General features: G+C 46.2%; 1 protein-coding gene across 2 annotated transcripts in view; it reads right to left on the bottom strand.

Annotated features, from left to right (window-relative positions):
* Positions 1-695: 695 nt before the first annotated feature.
* Positions 696-22,774, bottom strand: part of nedd9 (neural precursor cell expressed, developmentally down-regulated 9) — a 29,029-nt gene continuing 6,950 nt past the window's right edge. For both annotated transcript variants that reach the window (XM_078290392.1, XM_071901387.2), the window contains exons 2-7: positions 13,727-14,149; positions 5,719-5,817; positions 4,722-4,871; positions 2,689-3,870; positions 2,217-2,306; positions 696-1,729 (exon numbers count right to left, since the gene is read on the bottom strand). In XM_078290392.1, coding sequence (XP_078146518.1) covers positions 1,166-1,729; positions 2,217-2,306; positions 2,689-3,870; positions 4,722-4,871; positions 5,719-5,817; positions 13,727-14,143 — 2,502 coding nt within the window. In that variant the 5' untranslated portion in view covers positions 14,144-14,149 and the 3' untranslated portion in view covers positions 696-1,165. The remainder of the gene's footprint in view (positions 1,730-2,216; positions 2,307-2,688; positions 3,871-4,721; positions 4,872-5,718; positions 5,818-13,726; positions 14,150-22,774) is intronic.

Below are 22,774 nucleotides of genomic sequence, written 5' to 3' on the forward strand. Positions count from 1 at the left end.
CATGTAGAGGCCTAATGTATCCCAGAGTTTCCCTTACCAGTGAATAGATGAGGTGGATCAAGAATATCATTAGTTTGGGTTTCAGTGGAGAGTTTTAGTGTCCCATGATGGTCTGAATGCTGTTTCAAAGGCTTTCCCATCCTGACAAGAATAAATTCTGGGGGGGAAACAGTGAATACTTGTAATGTTTTGGCATGGAAATTTAAAGATTGTGAATATCAGCATAAAACATCAATAATTGGCTACTTCAGCCTGAACAAAAAAAACAGTATCTTCCATCAAAAACGGCCACATTCTGATTTATGGATCTACAATATAATATTGTATGCCAAATTCAATTAAACATGTCAGGAGGTGCCCACTTAATAACCAAAATATATATTATAATATATAACCAAAAGATTACATTTCAGTCACAGAACTATAGTCTCTCATATAATTAATGTCCATGTCATGAGATTTCTTGCGTAGTTCTCACACGTTGTAAGATGACATGTCCTTGTATTGGTAGCAGTGCACCATCCATCTAACATGACACATAACACTTTTGTACACCACCTCCCTCTTCTGAATTTGCATATTCAATACCAAACTTTGGCAGAAAGAGTTTTGCTCCCTTACTGCTCCTTTGGGAAATCTCTTTCTTTTGCATTGTAATAAATCTGTTGTGTCAGAGAGATTAAAGGACACAGTCACATGGTTAAGAACAATCCTTTACTTTAGTCTGTGGGGAGCCCCGACCCCGCAGGAGGAGGGCGAGACCGACATGAAACGATTTACACACAGATCTACTGTCACATCCAGCAGTAGGGCGCGTCGACCACATTCTACGGGTGAAAATGAAAAATAGGACTCATCTCATAAGGTGCTTCGTAATATGCGACAGGAATGTTATGAAAATACATCCATGTTATCCTACAGAGACACCAATACTGCATCTATATATTCATACCATAATCATATAAAACAATCTACACAAAAATAGAGCAAATATGTACAGAACGGAAAGAACGAGACTATTTACAACATCCAAAAACACTCTTAGAGATTAATGCAGAGCCATATATATATATATATATATATGTATATTTATGATAGATAAATGTACACACGGTGTCTGTGGTGAAATGTACAGGACCCGAAGGGCGACAGACATGGCTGGAGATCACAAAGCAGCCATCTGCAGCAACTGTTCTTTGAACTGCTGTGCGTGGTGTGAGAGGTCGGTGACTCTGTCCACCATCTCCTGGACAGCGGCTGTGTTGGGGTAGTTCAGGGCGGCCGTCTTGGTGGCGGTCACCACGGTCTTTAGCAAGTCACACAACACGTTACTGGAGTTCATCACCCTGTTGGCCACCTCCGGAGTGGATGCCTGCCTGGACAGAGTGTCTCCGATGAAGACCAGTTTATGGGCGCTGAGGATGACGAACTTGCTGTGCGCCACGAAGATGCGGGGCGGCTGCCCGGCGCCGACGCAGCCGAAGAAGGCGTCCACGGCGTTGAGGAGCGTGACGAAGTGTTGCTCGCACTGCTCCGAGTAGAAGCCCAGCAGCTGGCGGTCCCGTCCGCACACGCGGGCCCCGCCGCCGCCCAGCGAGGGGGAGGGGGAGGAGGAGGAGTCCGAGGGCGAGGCCGAGGTTCCTGCCGGGTGCTGGTGGGAGATCCACTGTGTGATGTCATTCTCCACTGGTTTGATCACTTCCTGCTCCAGCTTCTTGAACTGATTGATCTGTGGAGGAGGAGAATTAAGATGATTTTCCATCCATGTCTCTTAACGTGATACTGTATCATTCTGATTTCACAGAGACTTGGGAGTGATATCTGCCACAGTCGCCATGCTCTGTAAAAATGCATCCTAAGATTAAAATGGCCTTCTTTCTTAAGACAAACCAAATGGGAATGCCGTTTCCAAATATCGAGAGAGGTACAATTGTGAGAGATTATATGAGTGAAAAGGTTAATCTCCTGATTTCTTTATTCTGCTGTGTGTAAGGCTGTGAGGAGCCATCTGGCCAGGGGGTAGATGTAAATGTTTGACTCCCTCTGGCCCAAAAGGTCAACAGCTGTGTGTCTGATTGATGGTGTGAATCATAAAAACATGAATATGTACGACTGATGTTAATGTAATGGAAAATGACATAGAGGCAACAAACGTACGGCCCTGCTCATCAGTGTAATAAATGTCCCTGAATGTAACAGCAGAGGAAGAGCCTCACCTGCTCCTGGCCCAGGTTAACTTTAGTCTGCTTGATAATGTTTTCTTTATCCAGCAGCTCTTTCTGCTGACGTTCAAAGTCTTCTTTGCCCTGTGGAGGAAGAGGAAGTAGGTGAGAAAAGGCATTCAAACGTTACACACACATACACACGTAGCCCTGGTTTGACCTTTGAGATTATACTTGCTACTCGGATTATGATTGACAACATATTCTCCGCGGTATAAACTCACTCTGAATAAAGCAATGCTAGATCATGAACCTTTTAAAATCTGGATGAACAGATGGACTGCATTAAATCCTAAATTCCAACTGACATTACCCAGTGATTCAGTTAAATACTATGTCAGCATCCAAAAATAAGCAACATAAGAATCAAAGCATTCCCATTCACGCTCTGGCAGAAGCATAATTGATCATGAATAACAAGGTGATCTTAGATGCATGCTTTATCAAGACTGTACTTCAGACTTACCTGCAGATGTACATAGTCGTAGTCCTCCATCCAGCTTTTAACACACTTCTCGCTGTTGTTCATGTTGTCTTTGTCCTGGCTGCTTGGCACAGGGAAGGGCTTGGTCTGGCCCCCGTAGTTGTCATTGTCTGAGGAGGGGGAGGTGAGCGGGTGGATCATGTTCTCATCCGGCGTGCTCCCTCTGGAGAAAGACCCGTCCATGGGCGCCCGCCTGAAGAGCAGCTCCGCATTGCTGCCTACTGTAGAGGCCAGCTGCTTGGCGTCGTCGGGCACAGTCCTGGACACCATGACGAAGCGGTCCAGCTCGTCGGTCTTATTGTGGTGCTTGGCAGCGGCGGAGGAGGCCAGGGCGTTCAGAGCCCAGCCGCAGTTCTCCAAGGCCTGGTAGATCTGCAGCAGGATCTGCTGGGAGTCCTCCAGCCGTCCCAGTTGCCTTTTCATCTTACTGTGCAGGCTGGGGTCCGATAGAGCCGTGGCGTTTGCTGCAGCCCCTCTACCGAACACGAGGAAGTCCCCCAGGGTGGCCCGGACCCTGTCCAGCACTGTGCGGACGTCGTTGGCGTGGCGTTCCATGAAAGGAAAAGTCCTCCAGTGAGGGGAAGCTGCCAGGGTCTGCAGGCCCCCGACTGAGGCCTCCACGGCCTGCTGCAGGCGGTACAGCCTCTGGACCGCGGCGTCCAGGTCCAGGGCGAGGCGGCCCTCAGAGCTGGAGCCCGTGGAGGAGGAGGAGGTGGACATGCTGCTGCGCGTGCTGCCTGTGCTGGAGAACGACAGGCGGTTCACGCCGTCCGTCACGTCCGCCATCGCTCGAGCGTCCTGGGGGGGGATGTCGTACACGCCCTTGCTTCTGTCCCTGTCAGCGGGCGAGGTTCTGTGCTGGGGGGGCTGCATGCCCCTGGGGATGTCGTATACGTCCCTCTGAGACCCCGCCGCCGAGTGAAGGGCTGGGGGAGGCACGTCGTAAATGCCTTCATTGTCATTGGTAATAGGGTGGTGGTGATGGGCAGTAGGCTCCGAGCCGGGGGGAAAGTCATAGTGGGACTGGGGGCTCTGTGCGGGCTTGGTGAGGGCGGGTGGGGGGACGTCGTAGATGCCCTCCTGTTTGTGTTTGAGAGGTTGGGGGAAGTCGTAGTTTCCCTCCTGGAGGGCAGGGTTGGTTCTGCATGGAGGCACCGAGTAGACCTGCGGGTGAGGACAGTCAGGTTAGGTTTATATGCAAACATGCAGCCATACAGTGCACTGTCAACTTGTTTGCACCGGATGCCCTGTGTACAGCGGCATTGCAGTTAGAGATTGAGGAAGTGAAAGGCCTTCTGGTTGCATGTAGATACTATATTTGCAAACCTCAAAAGTTCTGCCTTTGATTCCTTCCTCTAATGCAGTGTCAGTCAGAATATAGCTCTAAAGCTTTAAGCGCCCAGAAGCTGTAGTGGCTTGACAGTGCAGACTATGTGTTCTGACGTACATGGCACACAGCATGGGAGAGCAGTGGGGTGAATAAAATGGTGGCCTGTAAGTGATTTCCATCGGCCTTGAAATCCACTCTTTACAGCTAGACAGGCCTGCCCAAACTGTAATTAGGAACGACGCAAATAACAGGTCCCAGCATATTTCAGGTTATTACAAACAAACTGATGGCCCTAAGCCTGGTTGGGTCTGGAAGTCTGGTGAAATCTTAGAGGGTCTGGAAAGCGAAGAGTTATGTCCTTGACTTTTTCCCTGCTGGAGAGTTCACAGGCACAGAACCATACTCAGGCAGTTTTGGTTGAACACTATTGGCAGGCAAGGCTTTCATTTAGTGCAACCACAAGAATGTCATAAATATGATCATTTGACGTATTATTCATTTATTACAGCCAATTAAGAGGAATACTAGGAACTGTATCAATAAACACAAAATAACATATTCCGGACATAAGTGGCTACCACTTCCTTAATTCGACTTTATTTGACTGAAATAAATTGAGTGTCTGACTGATGTGCCCTTTCATTGTGGTACTAGCTCTACTAGTTTTGTTGAAATGTTCTTTTACCCCTTGTGCAGCGGGAGGTATGTCGTAAACCCCTTGTGTCCTGAGGTCCATTTGAGATGGGGGGATGTCATAGACTCCTTGGCACCGGGCGCCGCCTTGCTGCCCGGGATACGGAGATCCCAACGTCGGAGCAGACGGAATATCATACACCTGAAATATGAAAACAAGACAAACAATGAAAAACTTTACATGGCAGTTACAGGACAAGTTCTGATCACAAACTACCAGGGGATTCTTAGTAATTATACAAAATAATGGCAATCATACAATAATTACAGCAACATGTTGACTTTATTTGACTGAGACAAATTGCGTCTAGATGGTGTACACTTTCATTGAGTGGCAGCTCTACTAGTTAAATGTAGTGGGGGGGTATGTAATATAGGATAATATATGATTAAATATTAACTTTAATGATCCCTTGTGGGAAAAGTGGGTCATGGTAGGAGCAAAGAGTAGGATTTACTGATGAACATACTGATGATTAACGATACAGCTTTTCGGTTATGCTAATACAGAGCTCCTATTGGCTTAAAAGAATTCTTGCTATGTTGATTATTGACAGATTTACAGATTAATGGATGTTTGAATTTAACAGATCTACAAAGGTACAGGTCAGCATAGTGGATTTGAGCGAAAGGGGTGACATTTTATAGCAAAAACAAAACTTTAAATGATTGCATCTTTTTTTATTCTGAACATAACATAGGAACCTTTTATACTTTTACAGAGATTCAATTCAACACCCTTTTTTGATTACAAATGTGTTCAGATACAGCTCAACAAGAGCTTTCTGATGATATATAATACTCATTTTCAGCCAAAATGTCACTTAATGCTCCTTTTGCACCAAATCCTCGATATGCAGAATGGGCAAATGTGCGTCGCTGACTATTCACAGCAGATGTGCAAGTGTTTATTGTTAGCTGTACACAAGTATGTAAGTTAGTAAGATTGAACTATTAGGTAAAATGCTGCGGGAAAATGAGACACCAACCCCCTGTGCTCTGCTGGGTGGGACGTCATAGAGGTCCTGTTGGTTGTGCTGGCCGGGACTATAGGTGTAGGACTGTCCCACTCTGGTCGGGGTCACCACCTGTCCGTCCACAGCAGGAGAGAGAGACAGCAAGAGAGAGAGAGAAGGAGAGAGAGAGAGAGGGCAGACAAACAATCAGGCTGCTGTCTAAAGGCGACACCTGGGGCATGACAGCTCTGGAGACAAACGCTCACTCATCGCAAATTGCAAACACACTCCTCCAGCCTCTGACTCTCCAACTTGTGTACATCTGTCTTGGCTCTCCTCGGTTTTGCCTGTTTCCCATTCCTAGTCCTCAAGTGACCCAGCGACAGAAAGTGATTACAGTTGAGCCAGATAAGTTCTGACAACAGAGACGGGCCTACATCCTCCCTGTGCCGTGTTTCAGGCTATTTGTGGACCCTCCGAACCGCGTGACAAACAGAGGCCTGGAGCAGACCAACGCGGGGCCCTTCATTAGGAACCTGAAGTCTCCAAACTAAAATGCTTAAATACCTAAAAGCCAAACATAAACCCGTGACTCCAGATCCAATGGACTGAGGTGTGATGAGATGTGATGTTTCAAACGAGGGCACTACTGGGACTGAAGGAAACTAAATCTTTCGCAATCTTGTTGCAGAAGTAAAAAATAAGCTGCACTTTTTGAAAAAAGTAAGGAACTTATATTATAAAATATGAATATATGAATATATTATTTATTTAGCATGGCCTTCATCTGGGCAGAAGATATCGTTTTATGATTGAAGGGGCACTGAGTAATTTATGACTTTTATCAGCCTCTATCTGCGACCAAGGAAGTGTAACTACATTGTGAAGTGTAACAACAAGACAAGACAATTTTTTTTGTCACCAGTTTCCAAAACTACAAAAAAAAGTGAATTTTGAAAGCCAGTAATCTCAGCATCTGGCAAAGTGATCATTGGTATTGATCAATAATCCTATCAAACCCCTGCATTTATGTTATGTTGTGCTGTGGGACAGCAAAAACATTAATGTACCATTAAAGTATTCGACACTGTCGGGCAGACAGCCCACAGAATGGTGTCACTTCTGCTTGGGAAAAACATGAGCGTGTAACGCCAGCTTCAGCTATGCCCATTGCATTTTTTGGTCACATTTTCCCTCCCTCTTTCCCGTCAGTGTTTTATCAGCCCCTCTCTTTCCGTCCCCTCCCCCCTGCCTTCTTGTATCCCCAAAAAGCAGAGCTGCAGACCTCCTTGCTGCGTCAGACAGACAGAGGAATGCTGGGAATGTCCTTCCCTGAGCCCAGTACCCCTCTTCCCCTCCTCAGCCCCCCCTCCCCCCCGACACACACCACTATCGCCACACTGGAACAAGCAGGGTTCATTAACAGGGCTTGAAAATAGGAACCATACGCATGGCTTCCTGGCAGAGAGAGAGAGAAGAGTCTCCGGGGAGATATGAGACTTCAGTCCCTGTATAGCCAACCTAATATCCTAATACCTCCCCTCGTACTGCACAGACATAATCAGAGCCGGAGCGATAGGAGCCGTAACTCCAGCATAAGACCAGCCAACTCAGAAGGAGATTAATGTTTCTGTGGAGGGAGCAGATAGGGGGGGATGGGTTTGAAAAAGAGATTTATGAAGCGAGGTAAGAGAGGTAGAAGCGAGTGAGCGAGCGGGGGAAAGTGAGAGGAACGGAAAATGCGAGTACGTAGCCTAGTATGGAAAGGAATGCCATTCATCTGAGTGGAGTTACCGAAGCGAGACCGAGTAACAGTAGTCCATATGGTTCTCATAAGTCTAATCTGAACAACCGCCCGGTGATTTAAGGTGTTCATTGTTGGCATTCCTGTCCGTACATACATCATCCCAACAGGGCCTGTGGGGTCAGAGCTGAAACGTACGCTAACGGGCTTTAAACGCGTCAGCCGGGCCTCTGAAATAAACCAGCGTAGGAATAAATAGCCTCGCTCCCTTTCGGCTCTTCTCACGCACACGTCGCTCACACTCACACACCTCTGGCGGTGTAAAAAAAAACCCAAAAAACCCCAAGAGCACGTAACCAGACACACCAGACGGGGAGCTGCGCTTTCACAAAGCAACAACAGAGAGATGCTCAGTAAAAGGTCAACCTAGCTCTGCTGCTGCTGCCTGTCCCTGCGGTTTGTGTCTGTGCGCGGATAATCGGGGGAATAGACGCACAAGGGGATCTCTGTTCGGAGTCAGCCGTCCCATACAGATGGCAAAGAGGTATCTGTGAGAGGGCCCAGTGCCCTTTTCCACAGGTACATGTCACTGGTTTAAGTAGTGCTCTTCCCATCAGTGGCTCCTCTCAGCCGCTGCCAGACACACACTGCTCATTTATTTCCCATCTCCGCCCTCTGTTTACCAAGCAGGCTGTTGCAGCGAGGCCACTCGGCGCTCCTGTAATTGCTGGTGGGTAAATATTTACCGCGTCCGATGAGGTCGGTGCTTTTATGGCGGCGGCGGCAGTAGTGGCGGTAGTAGTTTTTTTTCTCAGAGAGGAGCGGCGATGACATCACGAAGAGCCAGGGCGACTGAGCAAATATTTGTTCCCACTCAGGTGACAGGCTCGCAGGATTCCTTCATGGAGGAGTCAGAGGGATCAGGTTCAAACTGGTGCCCCGAGGAGCCAAACAGAGGCCTTGTTAACACTGCTACTACTATAGGGGCTTGGTGACTCACGGCACTTTCAGCAATGCCATGTTTACTTAGCATCCTCGCAAGACTCTGGCTTTGGCAGGCTGGATTGTTCAGCTTCATTTCGGCATTATTTTAGAGGTGTTGTCATAATGTAAACAGTTACCTCATGAGTTTGTTAGATACATGTTAGCCCACATTGGATTTGATGTATAGACCATGGGCTACTATTGTACTTATGAGCGTTTAGGCTGCATTTATACAGGATTGTGTCTGTGTGTGTGTGTGTGTGTGGAAGTTAGAGTTTGTGTGTGGAAGGATGTGACAGGAAATCATCACTTCACACCTTTTCATCGGTTCTGTACACAACTAAACCATTTCCCCCCACTAATGACCTGATGACACGAATCAACAATCGGGCTTTTCACCAAAAGGTCGGGTTGCAAAAAGGCGGTGACAATGACATTGAAGGCAATCTGGCAACTGAGCCCCCATTGAGCTGCGTTTCATCCATCCATCTACCTATTCATGCACCCACCCACCTCTGTCAGCACAATGCTATCTGTTCAGCTTTTAATGACTGAGGGTGGGCAGGCAGAGAGGCCCCAGACAGAGACACCCAAGGGTGCAGTGACAATGAAATCTGAACCACTGTCTGTGCTATACTATATGAGATCACTGGCATTATGCATATGACTGTCTCTCTTCAATGTAGGGTGTGTTTCTGCTCTATAATAACCTGTGCTGAATCACAGTAGGAGGATTTAGCTTGCAGTGTTATGGGCCATTTTCCTCGCCTGAGCCGTTCGCTGTGGCGCTCCTCAGAGCTGCTCGATAATGTTCCCTTCCACCACTTGGAGCTGTGCTGGCCTATTAACGCGGCAAACTAATTAATGCAGGTAATTAAGTCTTGAATCCTGGGAGGCCCTCAGCCGTCTCGATAACGCGTCCAAGTGGCTAAACCCAAACAGACAGCGGCTTTAATGAGGAGCGTTAAAAGAGAACACACTGATTCTCGCACTAATAAGGATCATCTTTTTCTCAGCCCCTCTGATCAAAGAGGCTTCTTAATCCCGGCACCAGCCAAGTTTTAATGTGATTATCTGCACAGAGGTAGTTTTAAGAGATGTGTCTGTCATTCGGTGTTTACTTTCCAAGAAAACAATATCATAAGACGATCCCCCTGACTTGTGAAAAACAAGCGAAAAGTGGAAGACGGGAGATGAGAAATGTCCCGACAGACCCCTGCCTGCATAGATCTTAATAGAGAAAAATGTTAACTTTCAGCGAAGCATTTCCTGCCCTCTCTCCTCCCTCTACCTCTGTGTTACTCCTTCACAGCCTCGGCTCTGAGCTTTCAAGGGGAGGCAGTCCTCTCAGAATGCAAACGGCAGAGCAAAATGCTTCTGATACAATGGATTTATGACCTTGCCCTCTCGGTCAAATCTCACGGGCCGGCGATTCATCACAAACCGCGACAATGGGGAGCAGACGAGTGTCTACAGGAGTCGGCTCGCTCCAGGAAGGGATAACTCACTTATCTGGTGCCGAGATCGTTCTGCACATGATTAGAAGGAGAAAATATGGCTGAGCCAAACAAGCAGGCCATTAATTACAGATAACCTGGTTACTTCCAAAAGGAGAACTTTATCAAGGTACACGGCACTCCCTCAGCAGTCTAGCCCGCGAACGGTTCCCAACGTACTTCCTTCAGTTGTGTGGGAGTTTATTAGTCTGTGATTCCCCTACATCTTTATGGTATCAGCAGATTGGATCTACGGGTATGACGCAGCGATGGAGGAAATGCCCATAGAAGGAGCAAGACCTCATGAGGCAGGAAGTGAGGAATAAAAAGGCCGTCTGGTAGGAGTAGATAAGAAGCTCGGCGCGGGCCTTTGAACTCTGAACCCAACCCATCTTTGAACACCGTGACCTCAGCGCCTGACTCAGAGGGGGGAAGCACAGCACAGAGGAACTGGGAATGTGGAGGCGAAAGAGTGAGAGAGAGAGAGAAACAGACGCATCTTTCAGAGCTGTGAAGAAAGAGGAAATCAAGGGCCGGGTCAGATGAGAAATGGGTGTCTTTACACCAGCGTGATAAAGGCGGTACAAGGCTTCTCCTGGCCTCCCGTGTGAGGAGGCTCTTTGTGTGGCCGAGAGCCCCAGGCATCTGTCCCACACTGTCCCGGCTCGGGGGCCTTGAATGGGGCAGCTGTGGGACTCTGCAGCTCACCCTCCCCGGCAGGGTCACACAAGGACAAGGCCGCAGCATCAAACCAAACAGCCAGAGGGGCAGAGAGCGCCAAACCTCAGTGTGCCTTTATATACCAAAGCCCCACACCACATGAATAGAAAATAACCAGTCGCCAATCTGGATTTGCACAGCGGGGTTGGCATGCAAACCCGAGTACGCATACTGGAGGATGTGTGCAGACAAGAGTGCATGCATGTGTGCGCGCAAACACACACACACACACACACACACATGGTGAAGGACATACGGGATCCTTTCTCCGTGGGAGGGGATGAAGGCTTTAGAGTAATATGAGAGGGGATTATCAGTCTAGGAAGCCTGCATCAGTCCCCGTAATCATTTGGGAAGCAAGCATGTGTCTGCGCTCACATGCTCGTTTGCTAGTTCGCTGTGCACTTGACAACAACAAAATCTCTGTTTTTGCTTCAGCTCCATCGGCTCTTAGCACGCCACGCCGCGACCGGCCGCAGCGTTGTGCATGAGTCAACGCTCACAGCCTGTCATCAACACAGGCAAACAGTAGTAACTACTCTACTCTACTTTGTGCATTGTAAAGACCAAGGGTTGTGGTTTGGATTTCATATTAACAAAAATTATCCCCACGAATGCTACGACATGATATAGTGTGCTTCTGTAATAACAATAGTTTTGCTGAGACAGCAGATAAACAGTGAAGTAATTTTTCTCAGTTCCACTACTCATGTAGTTACTGCTGTTTGGCTTTAAGGCCGAAGGGACTAATGGCGCTTCTGGCCAAAAGTCAGACATCACTGGAAAACAACAGAGCCTTGTCTGTATTCCTGGAGTGCGCGCGAGCACACACACACACACACACACACACACACACGTACATGGGTATAGGTATGCACATGCACACCCACACATACAAACGCAGATGTGCACAATAACACACATGCAGACAAACATACACACATTCACATTCATTCACACGCACACACACACACGTCCTTCTCTTTTATGGACAGGAACACAGCTGCAAATTGCACCACTTTGATAACCGCAGATTGGAGGGTTAGTTAAATGTCCAAGACTTAATTTAATCTCTCCAACAACATGATTACAGACTACAAGCACAAAAAGCACTTTCTTTAGAAGCACATTTAATTTTCCATGTTATCACCGAAGCATTTTTTAATACCGTTCCTCAGTTAAGTCCTGTGGGCTATTAGTGGAAAGGAGAGGTGTTGGTTGACAGGGCTGCTGTGTATGTGTGTTTCTGTGTGTGTGTGTGTGTGTACAGTATGTGTGCAGGTTGATTGGCAGGTCTCATGTTCTAAGCCCTCCCCTCCTCGCAGCCGCTGGCTCTGACTGACTTATCTCGACCGCTCCTGTGCAGTGAATCACAAAGTCTCCTAAGCTCCTGGCGCCGGCTGCCTATTTACCTACCAAACTGCACACCTTAGCTCATTTCAATGACGGCTGAGGCCATCTAGTTTTTAAAAAAAAATACCCCGGGATATAAAAAGCTCATCCAGGATATAATTACTATCCATCTCCTGCGGGGATGATCGGGTGTGAGGTGCTACAGCTAGTTAAGCGGTTGAATAAACAGGAGCGTTTTCCCCTCTTATTTTTTCCTCATGTGCCCATATTTGAACACACTCAAAGACTTCCATGTGTCCATATGATTTCTCTGCATGTGTATGAGAAGTGATGCGAGTTTTCTCTCACTGGAAAACTGGTTGTTTGTCTTTCTGTGCTATAACAGGCCGTATTTTCTGTGACAGGCTGAGATATATGCTTCAAATGATATATTGTACAGCCAATAAAACAAGAAATACACATGATGGACACACTGTTTGCAGGATCGTATAAATAGCCATATACTGTAAATGACCAAGCCAAAAGCTAGGGGTTTGCCAGTGACCTATGTGCAGCTTTTGAGTACAGAGAAACCGAGCTGGACTCCACCAAAACCCCCAAAAAGCAGGTTTGTGCTGTTTGCTTTTCCACAAGTTCTTCCCCTATTCAGTGCCCTTCTGTGGCTTGTGACTGGCTCTGCTACACAGAGCTCGCCAATACGCAAGTACAGCCAAATGGGAGCTGTGCATAAAAACACTACCCTGCTCTGTGGTAAAGGCCAGGGCCGTCACACCCTGTCCACAGTTCACAGTGCAGACCCACAATCCCTCTGGCCTCTGGGTTCTGTGTGTGCAATCATACTGACGCAGTGTCGTGGCAGACTGGCGGGATAACAGGTCACTGTGTAAATGCGTAAATGCCATGTCCTATCATGCAATGTCTAATACCCACACTTGCCAGCGCAGGCCACACCCACCTGAGTTTATGTTATTTTTTCAATCCTTTCTGATCCCAGAGTCTGTCTTGGCCCGCAGGTCAGCAGAGCCCACAGGCTGCTGCTCCACAGGCTCCATTTTATTTTCTCTCTTTCTATCTCTTAACCCAATCCATTTCCATTTCTTAATCCCCTCCATTCCCTTCTCTACTATTGCATTTAAAGGATAATAAAAGTGTTTTTTTTTTAAAGTTTGTGCAAATCATCTATCATCCTTATTCCATCCTTATACTAGCTGGAAGATTCAGGGTTAGCATTTTTCCTACTTTCATAAGAAGCCATTTGCTGACATTGAATTTTGTACGGTATGAAAAACAACCACAGGCTTGAAAATTGCCTGAACTAGTTAATCCATCACGGTAAACATGAAGCTTTAATTTGGTTTCGTCAAAGTTCCTGTTTAATCGTTACTTCACTGAGCCCGTTGAGTGTTTTCCTATCGATGCAGTATAACGTTACGCTCTGCTCACTGTCAATCACCTGACTCCCACAGGAAGAAAAGGAAGTCTCCTCCAGGAAATAATCCCTCAGAAACATGTTGTCTTAAAAAACGTAATTGTCACATCCACGTTGTCTTAGTTAGCCGGGACAGCAGTTAATTTCAAGCTATTTTAAACACGGTGAAAAATGAGTAAATCTTTAAAAATTACATGCGGCAGGCATTGCAAAATGATTGGGGGAAACGTAAACTAGACTTAGACAGAAGTAAATGCGCTATAACTCTAAATGACACCAGTGTTTCCTGTAATCTCTCTCTCATCTCTTTCTCACCTTGCTAGGTGTGATGTCAGCAGCTAGCGTGCTCCTCGGTGGGACCTGGTAGACGTCTTGTCCTGGAGGAACCTGGTAAATGCCCTGCTGGCCCTGCTGCTGCTGCTGCTGTGGACTCTGGAGGGACTGCGGCACCTGGTAAAGCCCCTGGGCCGAGCCCGGCTTCTGGTAGGCCGAGCTCTGAGGAGGGGACTGGCCGGCGGCGGCGGCGGCGGCCGGGGACTGGGCCTCGAACATGGGCCCGATCAGCAGCTTGAGGCGGTTGCCGGGGGCGATGCCCTGGCGGCCGTGCAGAGAGCAGAGCCACCAGCCCTCCAGGCCGCCCGTGTTCTGCTCAATGACGGTCAGGATGTCCCCTTTCCGGAAGGCCAGCTCCTCGGGGGACTCCGGCATGTTGTCGTACAACGCTTTGGCCATCAGGTTCTGCAGAGAAATCAGACAGTGGAGACCAACATGAACCTCCTTTGCCATTATATAGTCTAGTCTAGTCATGTTTATTTATGTAGCCCTTTATCACAGTCAAGTCTGAAACGGCTTTACATACCATTATATACATACACACATCATATACATCCTATACTAGGTCATATACATACTTCATATACATCGTTTACTACACCATATACATACTACATACAAACACACTCAACCTGCATTATTGATTTAATTATAACAGAAAAAAAAGGTAGTAGTATCAACAACTAGCACCGTCACGTGCCAGATTATAGCATTCGACTGAACCTGCACACAGCAGAGTTTACCTCCACATACTCTGTGACATTGTCAGAACACTATGGAGAATAATACGCTTGCTGGTGAACTTCTTGCCGCTCTTGAAATTACCATGCAGAATTGCATTAGCCCCCAGCTCCGCACCAGATGTCTTTCAAACTGATTTGAACTTGATAGGATTTTCCCAGCCTGTGCCGCGCTTCGGGGCACAGCTATCTGAAGGGCCGGTGAGTGGAGTGGTGAGAGATAATGACTCAAAACCACAGATCTGGAGATAGGAAAGCCCTGGAGGGTGTCACTATTGTGTCTGAGAGGGGCCACTTACTAATAATTGCCTCGGTAAATGCACCCGCCTTTTTTCCTTTAGCCTTTATTTATCCAGGGAAGGACCAAGCTGAGCATGCATGCTCCTTTTCAGCGACACCCTGCTTCATACTCATATAGTTACACACATTCAATCCTGGGAGCTGCACAGTTCAACAACAGCCTTGTGCTGTCGGTCATGTCGACTCCATAGAAGCAATTGGGGATTAAGTGTCTTGCTCAAAGGCACCTTAACAGTACACTAGCAGTCAAAAGTTTGGACACACCTGATTGAATGTACTATGTTTTTCATTATCTTAAGGCCATTTTAATCTAAAGGCTCATGCTTAAATGCTTGAAATTAGTTTCTTAGACAAATATAAATAGTGAAGTTGATCCTATGTATGAATTTCTTTCCAAAGCCTTTGCCTTTCCATCAAGGCAAAGGGCGGCTACTTCAAAGAATCTAAAATATAAGATTGTTTTGATTTGTTTAACACTTTTTTGGTCACTGCATAATTCCATCTGTGTTATTTCATAGTTTTGATGTCTTTACCGTTAATCTAAATTATGTGGAAAATAGTTAAAATGAAGAAAAATGTGGTGTGTCCAAACTTTTGCCTGGTAGTGTATATGTTGAGAGGGGAGAGCGTTTCTTGGTTCACTTTTTCTGCCCAGATTCTCCCAGCTTGTCTGTGTTTTGAATCAACGACCTTCTGGTACCAAGCCCTCTTCTCTAACCTCCGCCCCGTCAGATGGGCATTGTAAATACACCACATAACGACTAACATACCCCTTGTTTGTACACAGCCTAAAGTTTCTGCTGCAGCATTGAAATGCCAAAGAATCTCTTATAATAATGAAGAACAAACCACAGAGGGACTGTGGGATTGAGGCCATGGTGTGCAGTAATGCTGGTTGGTCCAATGCCGGTGATTTTAGATCTGCTTTTCATCTTCATAAACTCTCATCTCTCAACACTTTGAGCTACAGTGGGCTTAAACTCACTCACATCAGATAAAAAGAGCTGGGTAGAGGATAAAATTCGATTCCTAATCTGACACACTACATGCGCATTTGGATCGGAAACGAACATTTCGGCAAAACAGGGATGAGCACAAACACATGTAAACAAGAAACAGTGCGTGTAAACTGTTCCAGCTTGTCAAAGGAAATGAATGTCTCTCTATCTCTTTTTCAGGAATGCACTTACTAATTCTCTCCCTCTTGGTCCTTTCTCTAGTTTTTTTTTTTTTGCTTCATGCTATCGGAGTCTCGCTCTACTGTACATCAGTGTGGGAATCAGGAAGCTCGCTTTGTGGCTGCTGCTGGGTTGAACCTTTCGCTGGTCTTCCCCTTTCCTACCCGGCCTGATTCAGAAGGTTCCCATGTGAAACTCTCTCCATTAGTAACATCGTTATCTCTCACTGTGAGTCTGGCCTCCCTGGCTATTGTCTCAGTGCACCGTCGTGGCCATTAGCCAGCGACACCCGACGCACAATTACACCCCCACCGTCAGCTACCCGCTGGCTGGCCCGCATCGCGCTCGATCCTGACCCCACAGGTCACCGTCGCTCAATGGGAGCGGAGCTGACTGTTCATTCCAATAATTTGATCAAGGCCGGCAGAGCCATCCGAGAGGAAACAAAACGCTGATGACTGTGGTGATGCTGATTGTGAACGCAGACACAATTTTATCTTGAGAAATGAGGGACGGGGTGATTCAGTGCAAAAACAAACTGTGAAGTTGCTAATCCAGAGCTATTTAAAGCAGCTCTCGACTGTAATATTCTGGTTATGTATTGAGACATTTGGCTTGTTGAGGTTAACTCCCTAATGTGTCTTGCTCAGAGGAGAAAGTAGTTCAAGATCGCCCCCACAAACACAAGCACAGACATATCATACTTCTTTGTCTACTCCCATGTCTCCACTAATTATAGTTCTCACTGTAATCAGCTGCCAAAACAACAAGAATATCAGTATTACCACACACATATGCAGAGCTGTACACACAAACACAACCAAACACACAAACATGTACTCAAAAACACCTTTAGTTGGGCAGCGCAGCCCGGTTCAGCCCCGCTCAGCGGTGTAAAGATAAGAGCTGATGATGAGATGGCGCTAACAAAACTGTCCACAAACCACACTGTCTGCTCATCTCTGCTAAGCCTCTTAAGGCGTCAACAGCACATTCACACAAACATACTGTCACACTCTTTACAAGGTTTGGTTCACGCTTTGTACCAAAATGAAAGCAAAACGGAATAATCTTGAGATTTAAGACCAAATGAAATGGATCTGAAAAAGGATGTGTATGAAAATAAAATGCTGAATCCCACAGCAAGTACACAATATTGATCTCATATCTTGGTGGCCTATTAGTATGTTAGGATTACAAACACCTCAGTAAAGTGGCACATATTGTAACCACCATTGTCAGTCGATGAGGTAACTAATTTGCGTCCGGTAGTTGGACTTAAGCAGAAGTCTGACTCACTATCAGAGTGAGTTCGTGGAAAAACGCGGTGTGACAAACACGAACACAGTTCATCGGCTGCGGTGAGTCCCGGGACCACAGAGATCCCAGTAGGGAACTGGTTGACACATTTTCACACACTTAGCCTCCTTCTCACCACGGTTTCGCTTTATTGGGGCTGAGCTTGTGGGCCGGTAAACATACACACAGTATAAATGGATATCATGATTACTTTAACACTACCTGGAGGAGCAAAGTAAACACGGTGTTTCACAGTGGGTTGACGTCTGATATAATGATTTAATATCATAATCTTGATAAATTGTAATTGTTAAAAAGCAATGACTGGACACTGCAAGTATGAAGAACTATGTGACACAAAAAAAGACCTCAACATCTTTCAAATATCCCACTGTAGAGAATCCTACTGAATGAATATCAAACAGGTTGTTAACCATAATGGCTAACAGAAATGATGCAGATCCTTTTGAAGTGATGCGAGGGTGGAAGAATCAGCTCCTGTCGGCTTGTTTTTGTTTGCTTCTGTCCGCTGCACAACTGTAATCGGAGCAGGTGAAACTGACTATTAACACGGGCGTCAGATCTCTGGCGTAAACATTGGTTAGTCATAACAAGGTGACTCCATCACTTGCCACTGATCCTGCTGTAAACACATGTGTTTGCCATTTGTCAGCGGGCGGGGAGGGACGGCCCCCGCGCTTTTAGGCTTCACCCACAGATGAGCACGTCTTCCGGGAAGTAATCTTTCACAAGATGTTACTCAGCGAGAGGAGAGGCATTCCACTGCTTCCCAATGGCAACGTGACAAAGAGGAGTTTCTAGTTCTGCTCTGAAATATTAATGTAAAAACACAAGTTGGCAGAGGTGTATAGAGCAGGGATAGACAGCTGAGATACATGAGGCGTTCACAGATAAACACTGTGACTGTTTTTCACTGTGATGGGTAGGTGGCACCATCACTAGCTGATATCAAGGAGATAAAGGTGAGGTTAACAGACTTTGACCTAATTACTGAAAATAGATTGGTGCCATAAGACATTCACCTTGTGTTTATGACAGAAAACAAGGTTTAAAACACACACACACACACACACACACACACACACACACACACTTCTCGTTGGTGGGGTCTCTCAGGTCCTTGGCAACATCTGGCTTTGGAGAATACTCTCACGGTCTCATATGTTTTCGTCGTTAGAAAGCGTGGAATCGTGCAAAGCTGAGCTGTCCAGATTCACACCTGGAGCAGGAGATAAACACACATGGAGACCCGGACCCGGACGGACCCAGAGCCAGCTGTCTGGACCCCTCTCCTCTCCCCTGAACCCCTCTCTCTGCTGTGCGAGACGTCCCTGACTCACACACCTCTACATCAACACGGCATTTTCCACTGGTGTCTCGTCTGAGCGCAAATAGTCGTCCGTCTCATTTGTGTGGCGAGCACATAGCTCCGCTGCTGACCGTTCCAAAAATAAAACGCCCGGCCTTACGTAACTTCACCGCCGAAAGGGCCCCACCTTTGCTTTCAGTAAGAGCTCTCTGGGTGGTTTTGGCTCAGTTCTGCCTCTCTGGAGTACACATCAATCTAATAATAATGAAGGTGGCTTTGGCTAAATGAGCTCACACAAATACAACAGTTGAAATTCCCCCACTACTGCAGCCAAAAGCACGACCACACCGCATAGCAAGAAATCTGGGTCCCCAAGGCAACAGGAGCGGTCCTGCTTTTAGAGAGACAAGGATGTTTTCAGCCCAAACAAGCGCTCCCCCCCTTACACCCCCCCTGCTCCCAAAAAAGTGGTAGGCTCCAACTGTGAGAACATCATGCTGTTGCTGTGGAACTCGGTGCAGTACCTCGGCGGCGGCCCGGTGTGAAAATTAGGGCCATACCACTGCAACACGTGCCCCGGGGTGGTTCATAGAACGGGTGAACCAGCACACTCATTTGGCCTCATTTCACATAGGTAAATATAGAAAATAATTATAGTAATGACGATAATGAGGACCTGATGACTTTTACGAGCCGTTCCTCTGAGTGCGGGCTGCTGCGGGTGAGAGCCAGTTCAAATAAATGGGCCGTGTGAAGGGTTCTGGGTAGGACGGGCTCATGGGAAGCGGTTCAGAGCGCAGAGTACATGGTAATTTCTTCATTTGGACAGATTTCAGGAAGGTTGACCCACTGATTACAGCCTCTTTATAAGCTCTGCCAGTGGCCATGTATTAACATAATTACACAGCAGACTGGGTAAAACTTCACCTCCTCTATTTCTGTAATCGTCTCTGTGCCAAAGGACCATGTCACAACTTCGATGTTTCCACTTTCAACAAGTATAATTCATCTTCATCACTTCAGCATGCTGGCACACATGATCCAACATGTGCACTGCTGCTGCCTCACATTGACTGATGCCACACGCATACAGCAGTAAATCAATACCTAGAGTTACAGTGAATGATAACTAACTGTAATCAATGAATAGCTTATTCCGGGCTGATGCTGGCCTAATGGTCACATGACACCAGCAGCCACTGACTGGTTGTGTCTTAGTTTCCCTTTCTGTCAAACACAAATCATGGCAGTGAATTGTTTGTTTGTATAGTGTATTGCATCATTTTGTTTTTTAAGATTATTTTTTGGCATTTTTGGCTTTATTAGTCTAGTGAAGAGAGACACTGTGGTTACATGGTACGCACCTTAGACCACTGATCCACCAAGAAACCCATATTGTGTCATTTTATTTTGTGATTGATTGTTAATTAGTTAGATCCTCCTTAGGTTTGTGCTTTGAGACACAGTTTGTGATGAAGGGCTATATTAATAAACTTGACTTGACATGTTTTCATTCAACCACAAGCTTGCATTGTGATAAAATGCCAGGATGGAGCACATCGACCCCCTCCTCACCGGTAGAAATAACTCTATTCATTTTGTCATGTACTGTATAAAAGACTATTGTATCCCTTGTGTAAATATGACACCCAACGCCTTGCTGCTCTCATTTGTGATTCACAAGCTGTAACACCCTGATAGTGCTTCTGAGGAAATCTCCCCACCCTCAGCTGTAACATCTAAACAGTCGCAGCATGGCAACTATCTTCAACAGGATATGATGTGCCATGATGTGCCTAACCACAGTGCATGCTGGGACAAACCACTGATCCTCGTACTACATCAATTTGAAGGTTTGACAGTTGTTATATGAACCTGAGAGCCTCCTTAGTCATTAAATACATTCATCAGAAGTGTGTGTCACCAACGTGGAGTTTCCCTGGAAAATGTAATTTTCAGTTCTGTCAAATCTTTGCAGCAGGAAACACAGTGGAGTATTTCCGCTCCTACTGGATACCTGACAGTAGACGTTGCTTTTACTGAATTACACAGTAAAGCCAATCAGATGCTGAACAACCTCCGTCATCACCGGTAGTAAAAATCATGATGAAATGCGTTGTGGGCAGGAGACTATTGCAACATCACAAGGCACCTTTCGACTAAATCACAGGAAATGATTAGTAAAAAACGCCCCCTCCCTCTGCTCCTCCTCACTCGGTTCATTAGAATTGGTTTTTACTGTCACACTAAAAGGTAACTTGATGTAACAGCCTCCTCTCTGCGTCCCCGCTCCTTAGCCTGCAGCAGTTCCTGTCTTGCCGGGGTAAAAACCAACCTAACCTTATCATTTCACATCTTGGACTTCCTCGCTCTGCGCTCATGAACGCCAGGGACAATCTATAATTAGACGTGAAAGCTACACTGGATATATTCTTTCAAAATGTGTATCGAATTCTGTGAAGTGGAAGGGCTGCTGGGCAAGCGTGTTGTGTAACGCTCGTCTCTCATATTTTGCAAGTCATGCCAGGACCGTCTGAAGGCTGCGAGGCAGCAGGGCGGCCCTGTGGTAACAGAGACCGTTCTTCAACCAGAGGAAACAATGTTGGCAAGGAGACGCCCTGCTGAAGTGTCTCTGAGCAAGACACTAGGGATGGGACGGTGTGCTCATCTCACCATATGATTCGATACGCGATATGGGGTTCATGATACAACCACGATACAATGTAATAAATTAAAGTTCAATGACAACAAAGTCTGACAGAATTATGTCTTTCTAGCAATGGCATTGGCTCGCTAGAATGTAAACAACAATTTAAAAATGTCATTACAAAGTGCAAATAATATAATTTGGATGGAGAGCTTGTGAAATTGTGATGGGCAAGCTGTCTCATTTGTGATTACTACAGCAGAATAAAAATGTAGCTAATATCGCAATTCATTTTTCTGCCCCATGATACGTATTGTAACATGTTTGTATTGCGATATATATTGAATTTTGATATATTGTTACATCCCTATCAGCTCCGGGGGCTTTTCTGTAGCTGAATCTGACCTGAAAAGACAAATTCCCTATGGAGGTCAATAAAGCATCCCCCCCCTCCCAAAAAAAACCAAAACAAATAACTGCAGTATGGATGGTATTCATGGGCCCCGAGCCGAGAAAGGCTCCGTTCTGGTGGAGGAGGGAGGTGGATGTTTGCCAGGCTGGGTGTCGATGCCAAGTGAGAGTACTTGAGCGCATCACTGTCGCCCCTGGAGACACAGGCTAATCCCTCAAGGGGGGGAACTGGCCAAGATGTGAAATATATTTTATGGTATCTCTGCAGGGCCACATTTAATGGTTTTACATATAGGAATAGCAAATGAGATGTAGATTTTCTCCACTGTCCTCCCGATTTCACGCTACACCCAGAGATCGCACAGACACAAAAAGCACAACGACTGAGCCAACAGTGTTCTCCCCCAACATAAGGGCTATTTGAGATAAAGGGAGAATAATTTATTTACTTAAAAGGAAAAATCCACCCTAAAACACTTCTGCACAGCTATTGCTAACGTACCTTGCATTTTTGGACCCATATTTTTCTTCTTCCTATGGATAACTGGCCTAAACGTAGACGATGTGACGTCATATCGAGACATTTCCAGTGCAGCTACAATGGAGTTTAACAGAAAGATTTTCAGCCGGGCTTCTTTATAGACTCACCATTTTGCACCGATGTTCAACAATCACACAGGCAGAAATCCATCGTAGAAGAGGCAGAGACGCCAATTTCTCCACTGACAGCAGCCTGAATCGACCAGAATGCAATGCAGCCACAAGACATTTCTCGCTGTCTTGCTCTCACTACACTATCGCTACTGCTCTCTACACATATAACCCACAGTTGCATGCAACAACTTCACACCAGTTCTCCGGGGGTTGTGAAAAGGCATTCTGGGAATTTACTAACTGAAGTAGAAGGAAGAAGGAAGAGGAAAGAAGACAGTGGGCACACCAGAAAAGTAAATTGCAACACTTCAGTGCAAAATAACTCCTCTAAAGCATTGAACATCACAGACTGCTTATATATAACAGTGTAGGAATATCTGAGGATGGATTTTTCCTTTAATAAGTTAGGAATTTAGAACACTCACTTAGTATATTACACAATTATAACTAGGGATGCACCGATGCCACTTT

The sequence above is a fragment of the Centroberyx gerrardi genome, chromosome 19 (assembly GCF_048128805.1).
Source record: "Centroberyx gerrardi isolate f3 chromosome 19, fCenGer3.hap1.cur.20231027, whole genome shotgun sequence".
Lineage (NCBI taxonomy): Eukaryota > Metazoa > Chordata > Actinopteri > Beryciformes > Berycidae > Centroberyx > Centroberyx gerrardi.